We start from the raw sequence: 14704 nt of genomic DNA, 5'->3' as shown, positions 1-14704 counted from the left end.
TAGCCGCGGCGCCTCCCGCGCTCTATGGTCCCCGCCGTTCCCAGTCTCCTCAGCGGCGGCGGCCGGAGCCGGGAGGAGCGCGGCGGCGGCGGCGGGCGCGGGCCTGGGCCTGTCGTGCCCTGCCCCGGGCCTGTCCTGCCCGCGGCCTTGGCGGCGGCCATGGAGCTAGAGGTGCCCGAGGAGGCGGAAGGCTCGGCCGTGGCGGGGGCCGGTGCCATCACCCCGGAGGCCGGCGTGGGGGCACTGGACGCGGCAGGAGGTAACGCGCTGCGAGCACCGGGGGGCCGGCACCCTCGGCCGGGCTCCGGGGCGTGTTCCCCCGCGTGTCGCCGTCCCCTCGAGGGGCCGCTCCCCGCCGGGCCCCCTGGAGTGTGTGTCCCCGTGTCCCGTCCCCCCGAGGGCCCGGAGTGGTTCAGCCTCGTTGCACCCCCCGGGGGGGGTCTGAGTGGTACCTCCCGGCCGGGCCCCCCGCATTGTGCCTTGTGTCCCCCGGGGGGGGCTCGGAGTGGTTCAGTCCAGCCACACCACACCCCCCGCAGTGTGCCAGCCCCGGGGCACCGCGTGGCCCCGGCCAACTCCCGCTTCCCCCCTCCCCGCCCCGGGCATCCAGGATGGTTCCGCCCCCCGGGACTCCCCGAGCACTGGCGGGGGGGGATGCCGGGCTGGGGCTGCCTCTCGTCTCCTGCCACCGCCCCCCCCCCGCCCGTCCCGGGGTGTCCTGGGACGGTGCTTGCTGGGGACGGACAGCGGCGCCCCCCGGAGCAAAGCGGCACCCCGACACCGGCTCACCCCGGTGCCGCAGCAGCCGCCGCTTGCCCGGTTGGCGAGCGCGGCCCTGGGCCGTGCCCCCCGCGTCTCCTCTCCGGGGATGGGCCGCGGGCGTTCCCCTTCCCCCGGCGGGGCGGGAGGGTCTGGAGGGGCTGTTGGCTCAGGGCGGGTGGCGGCTCCTGCCTTGCTCCGGGGCTCCCGGCGCCGCCGCCCGCGGGGTCCCGGCGGCCCCCGGCACCGGGGGGGCGGCGTTGCTGCCGCGCCAGGATCCCTCTGGGCAGCGGCGAGACCGGGAAGGCCGTTTGTGAGAGGCAGGGAGCAAGCCCAAAGCTGCTGGCAGCGTAACAAAAAGATTTTGGGTTCCTCGGTTGGCGGGATCAGATCCGCGGGGCTGTGCGAGTGCACCTGCGTCCACCTTTGCTGCCTAATAATTTATAGTTCATTAACAACCTCCAAATTGCTAGCTTTGCCTGTGATCGTACAGCCCCGCTCTGCTCTTGGGTTGACATGTTCTTTTGTGGGCCTGACGCGAAGCTCGGGAGCACCTGTCTGAGCCTGAAGTTTATTCAGAGCCTGCTACAAGGTGGACAGGTTTTGGTTGCGTTATGACAGCAATCTCCTTGTCTTCAGGCCCTTAAATGAGGATCATTAGATCTTCTACAAACCAACAAATTACAGTGGAAGCTGTGATTATTTCACACATGTCATCTGCCGCGTCAGGGGGGCTGGATGTAACGTGTAATTTTTGGGAAGGTGCTGAGATTTAGGCAAGTGGCAAGCTGTCCCCAGCCTTCCTGCTTCACTTTCTCGGTGCTGCAGGGAAGATGGAGGGGCTGGCTGCGTGCAGCTTGCCTTTCCCACGGCTGCTCGAGGCGCTCCCCCACCCGCTGCTCAGACCCCTTTTTTGGGACTGTTGTCCCAGCATGGTGTGGCGTGGCTGCTGGACTTCCAGCTTGTGATGCCGAGGGAGTGAAAGAGAGAACCTCTTGCTGATGAACAATTAAAATATTGTTTATCCTTCTGATTTCTCTGTCGCCTTCCTGTTTTTTGGGAGGGTAGAGGGTTGTTGCTCAGGTCAAGACGAGGTGTCTGGAGACTGTTGCTCAGGTTTAAGCAGGTGTTTGTCTTCCCTTCACAAGTAAATCTGAATTTACAAACCTGTAGGCTGTCTTACCCTACACTGATAGTAAAAAAGATGAAACGGAGCCAGTAATCTCACCGATGCTTTGATTTTTCGAGTCAAGTTGCTTACTCCTCGCTTGGGTAGCGTCCAAATTGTGTCACTCGGCCTCAGCTGCACTTGCAACTGGAGCTCCCGGGAGGGCTGGGGACAATGTGCACAACAGCTAACGAGTATTTTCTGAAAGAGAACAAAACCTGGGGGGACTGGAGGTGGCCCTCAGGCTGTGCACGAAGGCACGGCTACGCCTGCGTGAAGGGTGGGCTGTGCTGCATGTCTCAGGTCGGGACTGTCGACTGACAGAGCAGGTCGGTGTGCTCTGTGGTCCTCGTTGCAGCAGATGGGAATACTGTGTCACAGCAATGCGCCCAGGAGCAGATGCTGAACACCATCCTGTCTTGTTGACTGTTTCAAAGCTGATGGTGACAAACCCGATTTCGTGCGCGGAGCGCCGATGCCTTCGCTGCTGTTTGAAGCAGTGGTGGAGGGGGTGAAGTGTTCATGACCGAAAGATAGAGTTGCCTCGTGCCACTCACCTTAATGCTTGTGCTGTAGATGAAGGATTATCAGTGTAGCTGAAATGTGCTCCCCAACTCTCTGTCGGAGAGCGAGGATGGCTGCGTGCTGCACTCTTAAACGGACGTGGTGGGGTTAATCCAGACCATGGGTTGGGTCAGCAAAGAGCTTCTTCCCCAAGCCTCAGGAAATATCAAGAGGGGAGCCGGTTAGTCTGGTACAGGGGTAAAACTAGACGGAGGAGAGGAGCTGAAAGTCAGGGAAACCTTGACACTTAAGGCATGGAGAGTCTTCTGAAGGGAGCTTTTGGAAGTCTCATAATAGCTTTGAGGGTAAAACCTCATTTAGTGCCAGCAGCTGGACTCATGCATGACCACACAGGCACAGTTTGTCCCTTTCCAAGGACCTAGCTTTGAGGTTTTTAAAAGTTTTGTAACCGCTGTGGTTGAAAGGGGAGTTTCAAAATCTGTCAGGTGTCAATGGCTGCTGTGCCACCTCCCTGAATCTGCACCCCCTTGCCCCGGGAAGGGGCTGCGGGGAGCGTAAGGGACTGTCTGCCGGTTTTGGTGCAGATAGCAGAGCTTTTGGCAGGAGTAGAGGCAATGTACAGAGGTACTGTGTGCAGGCAGGGTGACAGGCAGAGCACCAGGATCATTCAGGCTGGGGTGTCCTGACCCCAGAAATGGTTGGGTGAGGAGAGAGCACATCACCATCCCTCTACCTCGGTGCAGTTCAGAGACCTCCGTCTGGAAACCTCCTTTTATCCAAGGGGCTCAAGTCACTGGAGAGCTGTTGGTACAAAATTGATACCAAAGCTGGTCTCCACCATCCCCTTGCAAAGGTGTAAGTTCTCAGCCTGATGAGGAAGTAAAGTTGATGTCCAATTTATTTCCATTTCTCATGTCTCCTGCTACATGACTTGCAGTCTGCCCATCATTTATGGCTTTAGAGCCTGGGCAGAAGCCTCCAACGTGTTCTTCAGGGTTGAGTTCCTCTGCTTTAGGGAGCTGAGATGATTTAACAAGTATTTATGCTCTTGTTCAACAGTTGTCTCACTGTACCCAGAGCTGGAGATAGCAAAGTGGAGATGCTGGCAGTGGTGCTGAGTGTGCTGGATGCTGGCAGCACCTGTAAGGCCATCTGCAGAAAGCACTGGGAGAGCGTTGATTGCGACAGATGAAGAACGGTATTGCAGCTCTTCGCTCTTTGCAATGATAACTTTGAAGTGACTTTTCAAGGGTTGCTGGAAGCAATTTTTTCAGTGAGCAGATTAGAGATAAGAGAAGAATTCCACCCTGTGGGGCACAAGCAGCTCAATCCATACCAATGTGATGGAGAGGGAAATTGAAGAGAGCTTATCAGCTTGAGGAAAAAATCAAATGTAAACATCATCCCCAGCATGATTATGGTTCACAGCTTAGTTGGATGTCACATGCCTCTTTCCCGTGAAATGGTGCTAGCGAAGATGATTACAGAGGGAGTCAGCTGGGCAAAAACAGAGAGAAAAACACCCTGCGCCTTGAACTTTTAAAGACCCTGCAGTTACTTCACAGTCAATAAGTCACAGCTCAGCTGCAGGGAAGGAGGAAGGCAGTGAAAATAGAATTCAGGCTGCTCTGGCAAATTAATTGTCCTTTAAGATATGTATCAGCTGGAAACGAATGGGGAAGCTGGGATTATGGGTTGGGGGCTGCGAAGGGCAGCATTGGTACGGCAGGGAGATGTGGCCACTGCCCGAAGGACGCTGAGCCTGTCTGTATCCGTGTCAGGACGGGCTGGAGAACGAATCCCCAAGAACCCGGGACAAAGAATGATTAATCTAATTTTCATTAACTAGCGTTTGGCATTGACCTGTATATGATAGCCTGTTACACCACTGCTGGATCTGCGTCTGGCAAAGCTGCTGCCACCGTGTCCCACTTGGGAAGGTCGCTGGGCCTCTCCAGAAGGGCTCCTCAGGGAATGACCTGAGTGGATTTAGTATGAGCAGTGCGTAATTTAGGAACGATTATTGAAGTGATTCACTGACATGACCATTATGGGCTCTCGCCAGATGCACAATCTTATTAAATATGATTTTCCCATATAAGGTGGTTGCAGCCTGAAAGCAGCAGCAGGAATTCCAGGGCTCGCTTTCTTCATGAACACGTCTTTCAGTCACAGCCAGTTGAGTCCAGAAACAGGTCTGCCACGGCTGTGCAATACCCTGACAAAGGCTTGGAGAGCCCTTCTCATTGCATGCTGCTTACATCTTTGTCACGTTTGATTATTCCCATTCATCTTTTAGGGCTGCCAAGCATATTCCTGTAGACCAGGATTAATCTATAGAGGCCTCCAGGTGCCTTGCTCCCGACACGGATGTGGTACCCGCCGCATCTGGGACCTTACCGGCACGAGATCAGTTCCTGTCTGTGCGTATGAGAACTGCAGGCGTTCCATGGGCATAATTAACTTGCAGCTCGCAAGTCAGAAAACGCTGAACCTTTTGTACCGTACTGGGGAATGTTAGAAGCAGAGTTGGAGGGGGAAATGTTTGCGAATTCCCGGTGCAAGGAGGGTTTGGCTGTGTTTAGGTGGGAGTGACCTTCAGCAGGCTGGTTCGCACGCTCCACTCCCACCAACAGCGCGCGGACAGAGCTGCTGGTCGTGTTGCTCGTGGGAGATGCTCCCTCTTGTAGCCTGGCTGTGGGAAGGCAGGAGCCAAAGTGGGACCTGGCCTCCCCAGATGGTGTGATCCCATGGATGTGCCCTCTCTGATCTCCCCCAGAGCCTGCGGTGCTGGAGGAGCCGACAGGAGCAGTGGGTATCGGAGCAGGCTGCTGGGTTTGAGGCGTGCTCTCTAGACCCTGGAAAGTTTAAAGCGAAGGCCTTGGCACCTCCTTTTCTCAAAGATGTGTGTGTGGGGAGAGGGGTGACTCTGTATGTTTGAACTCATAAATATCAGCAGAACAGTAGAACAAGGCCTAGATGGGGGTTTTTGTTTCACGTTAAGTCTTTCCAGGTGTCTAACCAAAATTTCTGATAGTACCCTTTAAACTTGATTTGTTTAATAACCCAGCTGACAGTATCACTCTCCCAAGCTGTTGCCTTCCAGGCCTGCAAGCTGGGTCACCTTGCGAATGTGCCCAAGAACAGAAATTCTTAGTCACATCGGACTGGATGTCTGTGATCGTGTCCGTGGGGCCAGGCAGAAGCTATTTTTAAAGCATTATGCAGGTGCAAAGCCCTAGTTGTTTGGTGTGGGTTCCCAGTAAGTAGCTACTATTGGGGCAATACTGTGTGGTATTTCGCCATTTTTAAATCCATCTGTGGCTGGTGCAGAAACTCAGAGGAGCAAAATATTGTAATTTTCTATAAGTCTTTAGCAAAGCAGAATTCCTGGCACAAGCACCCTCTCTGCGTTTGCTGCCTACTGATGGTGCACCACTCTGTGTTTGTCCAACAAGCAAGTACAACCACTTGTGTTTTCCTCTAACGGGAAGGACGTTATAGTGAAAACGTGCCGTGCTGAGCCCCCGCCTGTGCAGGGCTGCCCATCCGTTCGCTGCACGGTTGCACTCATGGCAATGAAACAACAGGAGCACGGCAGAAAGGGAAATGAAGGCACTGCGAGGGGCTGGAAAGAAAAGGCAGTTTGATGCTGAAATGAAACAACAAAAGTGCCGGAAAGAGGGTCGTGTAAAAACCAAACTGGTGTCCTGTGTGAAGTGAGTTTTGTTTTGATCCCTGTCAGCACTGACCACCGCAGCAGAGCAGCCCGGTGTTGCTCACCAACCTCCGTGGGGAGCTCTGTGCCAAAAGGAGAAGCATCTGCTGGCTTTCCCAGGCTCTCCACCTCCTCTCTGGATAACTAGGAGACTCAGCCCCGGGAGGGGAGCCTGGCCTCTCCAAGCAGCCTTACCAAGAGCCAATGATAATAAGGTAATGTTGGGGTTTTTCCTTCTTTAGGTAGGTCTTAGAAATACTCTGTTCCTAAGCAGCCTGGCACTTGTTTGTTTGAGTTTTTCAGTGTTGCCAGTAGCTGAGTTAACCTCGGGACTTTCTGGGAAACGTTTTCTGTAATTAAAAAGCTAAAAGTGATCAGAGCAGCTTTTCTGTCACTTCGTCTCTTCTCACCCACATATTTAAGCAGAAAATGCTGTCAACCCCTAATTAAGTGTCGTCTTCTTCCATCATGTGTTCTTGTGGCTTCCCCAGCTTACGTGTGGGTTTTTGCACTGGCTTGTGGTGAATAACCCAGGATGAGTCAGAGTATGTGCTGTGGCGGTGAGGAAATCTGGAGGCTTCAACGTGTTTGGTTGCCCTGGTGTTCACGGCCTGTCCGATACCGCTGATCACTGCTAACCACAACTGGTTTCATCGTCTCGCAGCTCTAGGGAGAGGCTGCGAGTCTTTCACTGTATGAGTTAGCCCCTTTGCTTCTCTTCCAGCTTTTTTTGAATACAGCAAACCCACCGCTCTTCCCTAATCCTGTTTAAAAAATACAAATGCATACAGCTAGAAAGTCAGTGTGTAATGTAGAATCATTCAGGTTGGAAAAGCCCCTCGGGATCATCGAGTCCAACCATCAGCCCGACTCTACAAAGTTCTCCCCTACCCCACATCCCCCAACAGCTCATCCAAACGGCCCTTAAACACACCCAGGGATGGGGACTCCACCAACCATATGAAGGGTTCTCTTAAATATTCACTGTAACACAGAAACAGGCTGGGATAATTGATATTTAAAGAACAGCATTATTTTATAGCATGGAGATTGCATATTCTGTACAGTTGCATCTCTGCAACTGACTGTTGGAAGAGCTGTCCCTCTGGATAATTGTGTGGCTTTGCAGCCATCGGATCTGGAGTGGCAGAAAATAAACCTCAAAACGTCCAATCACTGCCTGTACAGTTCACGTTCAGTGAGAGGAGTGTAAAACGCTTTGCAGACTCATCAAGGGGGCACAGTCCTTGTCTCCTCTGTAATTAGCAGAATCTGCATGTTCTCTTTGCTGAAAATTGCTGTTGGAGAGGGTGGGAAAGACTTCCTGGGAGGAAAGAGAAGTTGGAAACTGGCTGTTTGCTTCTCCAGTGTCTCCGTGGTTGCAGACTGGCCTGTTGTGTGAGTGGTGTTTGGGAGGGGAGGACCCACGTTCCGGTAGCACGTTTGTAGCTGCTCCTGCTGCACAAGGTGCTCGTGGATCTGGCAAAGGAAACTGGGTCATGGCCCAGGGTTTGTCACAAGACCAACCTGGGCAGATAACGCGGCCGCTTCTGAAAGGGCCTGGAGATTAGCTGAGCATGGGAACACCGCATGCAACAAGCTCGTGTCTTTGTTCTGTGTGAAACAGCGCAATCTCCTGAATTTGGAGGAATTAACGGATTATAAGAAGAGGGCAGCTTTACCTTGTTTGCAGTCATTAAAGTGTAGCAGCGTGCTGTTGGGACGGTACCGTTAGTGACGTGGGGAGCTTGGTGCCGGTCAAACTCCAAGTAGCTCAAACGCTGCTTTTCATTTTACTGCATAACATTAAATCTCTCCCAGCCATGCAGGGGAAAGATGTTTAATTCAGCTTCTGCCTTGGTGCTCTGGCTGCCACTGTTAAGACTTCACTGTTTCTGCGTTCTGGATTTGCAGTGATCCCGTTGGTGCCTGCAGTAGCTGTTGCTGAGTGATGCTCTCGCATGGGGGGGCCTTGGTGGCTCCTGCAAAATTAGTTCTTTGTGCTTTGAGGGTCCGTGTAGCCAGAGCAGTTAATAACTCTGCGTTTAAACTTGTCAGTGCTTTCTCTGATGAAGCTCTGTCACACTACTGACTCTTTCAAATTCTCTGTGTTCCTGTATCATGGTAGACACCTCCTAATCTCTTCTCCAGAAGATCTGGGAACGCTTCAACCCAAAGCAGCACTGAGCTCCCGGAGGAAAGGCAGCTCATCAGCAGAGGAAGGGGAGTGCTGGGCTGGGAGCCAGTTGGGTCCCTACTCTTTCACTGAATTTAGTATTTCAGAGTAATTCCCCAGCTGTTTCATGTTTTTTCTGTAGGAGGCAAAGAGATCTGCTGCTTTTGAGACTGAGTAGCTGAGTTCACACAGTTGTTTGGCAGGCTGGTGTTGGAAGCCTGTCCTTAATGTAACTCACACTCTGGACACATCGGGATGCTGCCCTTCAAAATGGGCACCTTGAATGTGTCAGACCATGCTGGTGACCATGTTACCATCCTGCAAGAGCAGAATTAGTCAAGATGATTTGCCCTTTCATTTGCTGCCTGGCAAGGTGGTGTTTAAACTGCCAGTTACACTCTTCTTCGCCTTGGAGTTTGCCATTCTCAGTTGCTGCTTTATATTCTGTCACTCCAGGTGAGTTAAGGTCCAGATCTCCAGTGGCTGAGATGGCCACTGAGACCAGGGAAGCACAACCTGATGGACTTGAGGACTGACATGAAAAACGCGTGTAACCTCCATTAACAGAGCGTCGTTTGTGAAGTCATTCTCTTGTGAGTTCAGGTTTGATGCGCAACTTTTTGCCTCCCTGGTTAAGGCTGGATGCACTCCGCCTGCGTGTGTGCCACCTGAGCAGAGGGTGTCTCGTCCACGTGGGGCAGGAAGGGTAGGGAGGAATGAGGTAGGTAGAATAAAAGCGATGCTACCTTATATTTAAAGCAGGAGTAATGTAGGTCATCTTAATCTGCTCTCCCTCCACCCCTTCCTGTGGGATGGGAGAGAGTCCCAGCCGCGTTCGCTGCAGGGTGACAGTGAGGTGGGACAACCTTTGCTTTGCTGCTTTCTACCTTTGGAGCATTTTGTGATCTTTGCAGGTTTTTTTGACTAGTTTATTACCTACCAAAAAAAAAAAAAATTCTCTCCAGCAGTAGAGCAGAATAGTGTTGTTTCTGTGGATGAAATGAATGGCTTCAAAGTGTTCCCAATTATTTTTTTTTAGGGTGGAATTCCTGGTTTGTGGGTGGAACTGATTCTGTTTGAAAGGCAAGTTAACAGCATCCTCCTGAGCTTTTGGATATTTACTTGGTTTTTCTCCACTTGAAATTGGGCAGCAGTGCAGTTACAGTACTGCTTCAGTTATTGTGTGAATACCTGTATAAACATGTTTCTAACGCTCGTCCTTTCAGCCCTCCAGTGACTGGAGTTTGGTTCAGAAGGGCTGTGTATGGATTTTCATTTTTCATTCAGGGCTGTACGAGCTCAGGTAATTAAGGCCAGTTGGCACCCGTTTAAGCAACTTGAGTGTTGGGAGCGATTTTGGTTGGCATGTCAATACAGCTTAAAGGGTTTGGAGCACTTGAGAAATATTTTTACGTAATTGGCAAGTTTTGAGAGATTTTGTGAAACCTGTCCAAAGCTCAAGACACATCTCCAAAGTATTGCAAGGCCCACGGCAGGCTGTTGTACCTTGAAACAGCCGATCTTACCAACACGTACATCAGTGATGGAAACACCACCAGCAGTATGCACTGCTCACTCGCTGTGTCAACATGGTCACTAAGGTCTTGGGGGTTGCAACAGCTGAGATGAGACACGGCTGGTTTTCTGCTCTAGGAACCTGCTGGGTTTTGTTAGCGCTTTGAAGTGGGTCAGCTTCTGGCAGCCCAACTTTGGCTGTCATCTCTGATGTCCATTGATTTTACTCGAGGTCCTAAAGATCTGAGGGATTGAAGAAGAACCTTCAGGTTTGGCATAAGGCCTAGAAACACAAGTTTCCATTTTACAAAGTAAAAGGAAGGTGATTAGCTGGAGTCTCCCATTGCCACCGGTCAGGTGGCCTGGTTTCTTCCTGCAGGATTCTTCTAAGCGAAGTTCACGCTGGCTTTGTGACACTGATGGCGTTCACCGTGCTAGTTAATGTGTGGAGAGGGAAGACTCTTAAGGCAGAAATGATGGTACTTTGCTAACTGCTGTAAAAAGACAGGAGAAATTTGCCTGTGACTTAATGCTTGCTTGTCGTGTTTGGCACTTTCCATGACCTGGGCGGTAGCGCAAGCAAAATATTATCAAAGCCCCTACTGTGGGCAGGATACAGCAGCTGATGACAAAGATGCTGCAGTAGTTTTCTTTCTATAGTCTCTCTGCACATCTGATGGACAAAATTTTGTGGATTTTTCAAAGCAAAATTGTCCATTACTGCATTTTTCAGAGGGAGGCAGCTGGCTAAAATCATCATCTGGTTGAGTGCTCCTTCCCTGAATGTGTGCCTGATGGCACTTCATGCAGTCACTCCATTTAGATGCTGATGTGAAACTTGGTTCTCTCTCCCATTTCTTGATTTCACAGTTTCTGTCCGTGCAGCCGGTTCTGCAGCGTGTGCATCCCCACGCCAAGAGGAAGGGGTAATGTGATCAGGAGTCCTACGCGCTGCCGAGAGGGCAGATGTAATACCTGAAACTGCTTGTCTTCTCTTTAAATGTCACTTTTAAATGGGTGTCGTCTTTAAAATGACAGTTTTCCTTTCTGTATGTATTTGGTGCTGCTCTCGCCATCTGTCTGGATGCGTGTTGACGGGGGCAGCGTACAAAACGGCATAGAATTTGCTGGCAGAAATGCAAACTATAGAGATGTAAAATAGTCCCTGACTTCAAAGCTGGAACAAAGACAGCAGAAAATTATACCGTCTTGAAGCTGTGCTTGTCAGTGTTAAATGACATGCTCCTCAGTTACAGGGCAAACACTTGCCTAGGTGGAATCCAGAAATAAGGCAAAGTTTTTCAGTTTGGCCTAACAGGTGGTGATTATTTGTGGGTTTAAATAGCACACGTTATGGGATAACTTTTGTGTTGGTAAGGACTGTTTGTTCAGTGATCACAACTGAAATCTGGGAGGTTGGCTAACAATTGTCTTTGCTTAATTTACTACTTTTTTTTTTTTTTCCTGTAATGATAACTTATGATACAAGATAATTAAGTTTTTCTGGGGGGTGCATATTGTGCTGCATTTTGTAGCTTTTGATATGCATACTGTTTTTTTTTAATTCCAGGATACTTCCTCTCAAACCGGCATCTCTTCGGGCTTAAATTAATTTTGATGGAAGAGAAATGATGACATAGTCTTTCTCCACCTTAGTCTCAGAGGGTTGGATGTTTGTTTTCATTTCGGTATTAAGTAGGAGTCACTGGTGGATTAACTATCTAGGACGCTCTTTTGAGAAAGAGGCTTCTAGACTGGTAATGCCAGAAAATGCTTATTAAAGAAAATGAGCAACTGAAGGAGCGAATATCCTGAAACTGCTAATTGCTTCTGCAGCTTCTTCATGGACTGGCCCCATGCATTTCCTGTGTGTAATTGCAGTCTTCGCTGCAGCTCCTTTGCAGAGAGCCTCGAAGTCCTGATAAACACGGGTCTGTCTTTAAAAAAAAGGAAAAAGACTGTGCACTTTGTCAGACAAGACAGTTCTATTTCAGTTAAAGACAGCAATTGCCTTATCTATTTCACTTTGGTATAATAAGCTGGGTTGCCCTTCATATACCAGATGCAGAGCTGGCCAATATAGTCTGGTATTAAATTGAAGACACTTCTGAGATGAAATGCTGGTAACGGGCTGCGTGTCAGGACTCCATCAGCTACGAAGAACGTGGTAATTCGGGAGGAACTTCCTTTAATACATGCAGGCTGTGGCTTTGTATTGGTAGGATGGCAGTCACGGGCTTCCATGAGGTATTGAGATTTAAGGTTTATAACCAATTTCAGAGAGATGCTACGACTGCCCTAACTCCCAGGTTTTAAAACACAAAGATTCGTTTTATTTTTAATCTTTTTTCTAAACTGAAAACTAGGACCGTGAGAAGGCTGGAGGTAACCAGCATGAAGAGCAAACTGTAACCTAGGGGAACAAGGTGGGTTTTTACAGTGCCTGAAGAAATGAAATTTAAATGCAAGTTTTCCTGTGAGGTGGGGTGAAAAACAATCCGTAAGGGTGAGGTGGGGTGAAAAATTACTTAATCCAAGGCCTGGAGGAGGGAGGGATAAGATACGCCTGAAAGGCAGCTGCTCATCTAAAGGGAAAAGTAATATATTATAGGCAGAAGTGGCAAGTGCTACCCGTTCCTTAGTGTTTTCTATTAGAGCTCCTGCTTTTGGTTGCTTTGACTTGCCAAGATAATGGTCTCCAAATGTCCTTTGCCTTATGGCTGGCCTTTAAGTTCTGGCAAAACTGGTGCACCCATTTTGATGAAGTTAAAGCCAAGCAGTATTGCCCCATCCACAACTTCAGAGCTTGGTCAGATCCATCTTTAAATGGCGTTGCAGTATCTGCAGAATGGTTCTGCTTCATCAGACCTGCCTTTTTCTCTTCACGTGGAAAGCCTTCAGCCCCTGACTGTTCTAAGCCTTCTAACTTCCATTTTGCTGTGCTTTGTAAAAGTAACTCACCTGTTAAAATCTCTCTGGCCTCACCGGTGAGGCTGGAGGAACCCTGCTGCTTGGTGGGTACGGATCTATAGGCTTGAGCCATCTGGCCTGGAAGAAGATTACTGGGTTGGGAGCCAGGAAACGTAGAGTTTAAACCATGGGACTTCCCATGTCAGCCCTGTGTATCTTATATTCCCCACAGAGAGCAGTGTTACTGCACACGTCTGTCTCTCTTCCTCCCACCCCACAACACACACCACCACCATAAAACAGAGAGCCAGCAGCTACCAGCTGAGCTGAGAGGGGAAACCTGAGCAAGAGGCTGAGTTGTCCTCCTGGAGATGCTTTTCAGAGAGAATGTATGATGTTTGTGTGCCTGGCTGTGGCTTCTGTTTCTCTCCAAATGCAGAAGATTGTGCTGTCCCCCCGCTCCTTCGCAAGTCAGTGGCAGTGTGTGTTTGGCTGATCCAGCCTTGTAGCGTTCAGGGGAACTACCTCATTTCTGGTTTTATTAAAGTCTTAGCAAACAGTGTTAAATATCCTGTAGATTCTTCTGTGTCGTTCAGAAATGCTAGACCGAAGTTCGCTCGATGCTGCTGTCCTGAATTACTTTATTCTGTACCTGTTCTTCATAAGGCATCCCCAGTTTTTCCTTATATCAGGCAGATGTTGAATAAAGCCCTGGGAAGGGCTCAAGAATGAAGTTGTTCGTGGTTCAGGACTCTGTTTTAGGACCTGTGAGACCAGAAGTTGTTCCCAATTGCACCTCGAGCTTACAGAGTTAAATCACGTGTATGAGCCACGTGGCCAACCAGACTGGGCTCTTTCTGAGATGGTCGCTTGTCTCTGCAGCCTGATGTTCTTCGGCTGTAGCTTTCTGTGTTTAATGAATGCACTTCTCCTCCACTCTCACTGAAGCAGGGCTGCTCCGAAGCCTGCAGCCCAAGAGCTGGGGGTTCTGGAAAGCTGGGGAAAGAGCTGACCCAGCTGGCTGTTGTTCAGCTCCACGGTAACTTGTTTTCTTTCACCTCATGACAGGCTGCTATCAAACACGTCCTAGAAACCACAAAATGACTTCAGAAAGACCTTGACCACTCCTCTATCCCGTGCAGTGCAGGATACAAAGGGTAAGCGCAGCGCTTGCCTGGTGCACAGCTCAGCAGTGACCGTGGTGGTCTCTGTTCTTCGGAACCCCACAGGTGGTGCCGCTTGCAGGGGGGCTGCTGGCTGACCTGGGTGTGAACGTGTGCTGCAGCCTCTGGGAAAATAGTGCCAGAAATCTGAAGGGTCCTCAGCACCTGGGGTGCCTTCAGGAGTTTGTGGGTAATCAGTGCTTCAGTTCTGCCTACGCAGCACTTCGGGAGTCTAAGTGCTCTTTTGGATTTTGCTCTTTGTTCTTTTGAATCTTTAGTTTGGACACATACCTGTGCGGAGTCTGGAGCAGAGCTTGTTCCCGAATGAGTAAATAAATTGACATAGCTGCACTTGGTTAAATAGGAGTAATAAATGCCTGGCTCAGCCTCCAACTGAAAATCCTCCAGGCTGGGCTGGAGAAGCTGCTTTACTGACCTAGCTTTTGAGCAAGCTGCAGATCTGTGCCAGAAGGAGCCTGTCCTTCAGCCTGTGGTTACCTGTATTGGAGGAGGCTGTCCATGATCCTCGGTGTAATGCAACTGAAATATCCCTGTAGCCCAGCATAGGCACCCTGTTAGCAATTCCTGCCATCTATGTGTGTCTCACCTGTTTGTATTTCCTACTAAGAGCTCCAGAAGTGCTTTTAAAAATTACATTAATTTTTAGGTAACTTATTTTCAGCTGATAGCTGAGTCACTGGCTGCCATGCTTCAGCCAGGATCCCAGGGAGAGAAGAGACTACTTGCTGAACTTTGAGTTACGATTTTTG

General features: G+C 50.2%; 1 protein-coding gene across 10 annotated transcripts in view; it reads left to right on the top strand.

Moving 5' to 3' along the window:
* The window catches only part of PIP5K1C (phosphatidylinositol-4-phosphate 5-kinase type 1 gamma), a 50646-nt gene continuing 35942 nt past the window's right edge, over positions 1-14704 (top strand). For 8 of the 10 annotated variants that reach the window (XM_074851886.1, XM_074851884.1, XM_074851880.1 and 5 more), the window contains exon 1: positions 2-259. In XM_074851886.1, the coding sequence (XP_074707987.1) occupies positions 25-259 (235 nt within the window). In that variant the 5' untranslated portion in view covers positions 2-24. Of the gene's footprint in view, positions 260-14704 lie in introns of all 10 variants that reach the window. The other 2 variants (XM_074851885.1, XM_074851881.1) reach the window with 2 other exon arrangements.

Source organism: Strix uralensis, chromosome 27, assembly GCF_047716275.1.
Source record: "Strix uralensis isolate ZFMK-TIS-50842 chromosome 27, bStrUra1, whole genome shotgun sequence".
Classification (NCBI taxonomy): Eukaryota; Metazoa; Chordata; class Aves; order Strigiformes; family Strigidae; genus Strix; species Strix uralensis.
The sequence above is the reverse complement of the archived record's forward strand: the minus strand, read 5'-3'. Positions and strand labels throughout refer to the sequence as shown.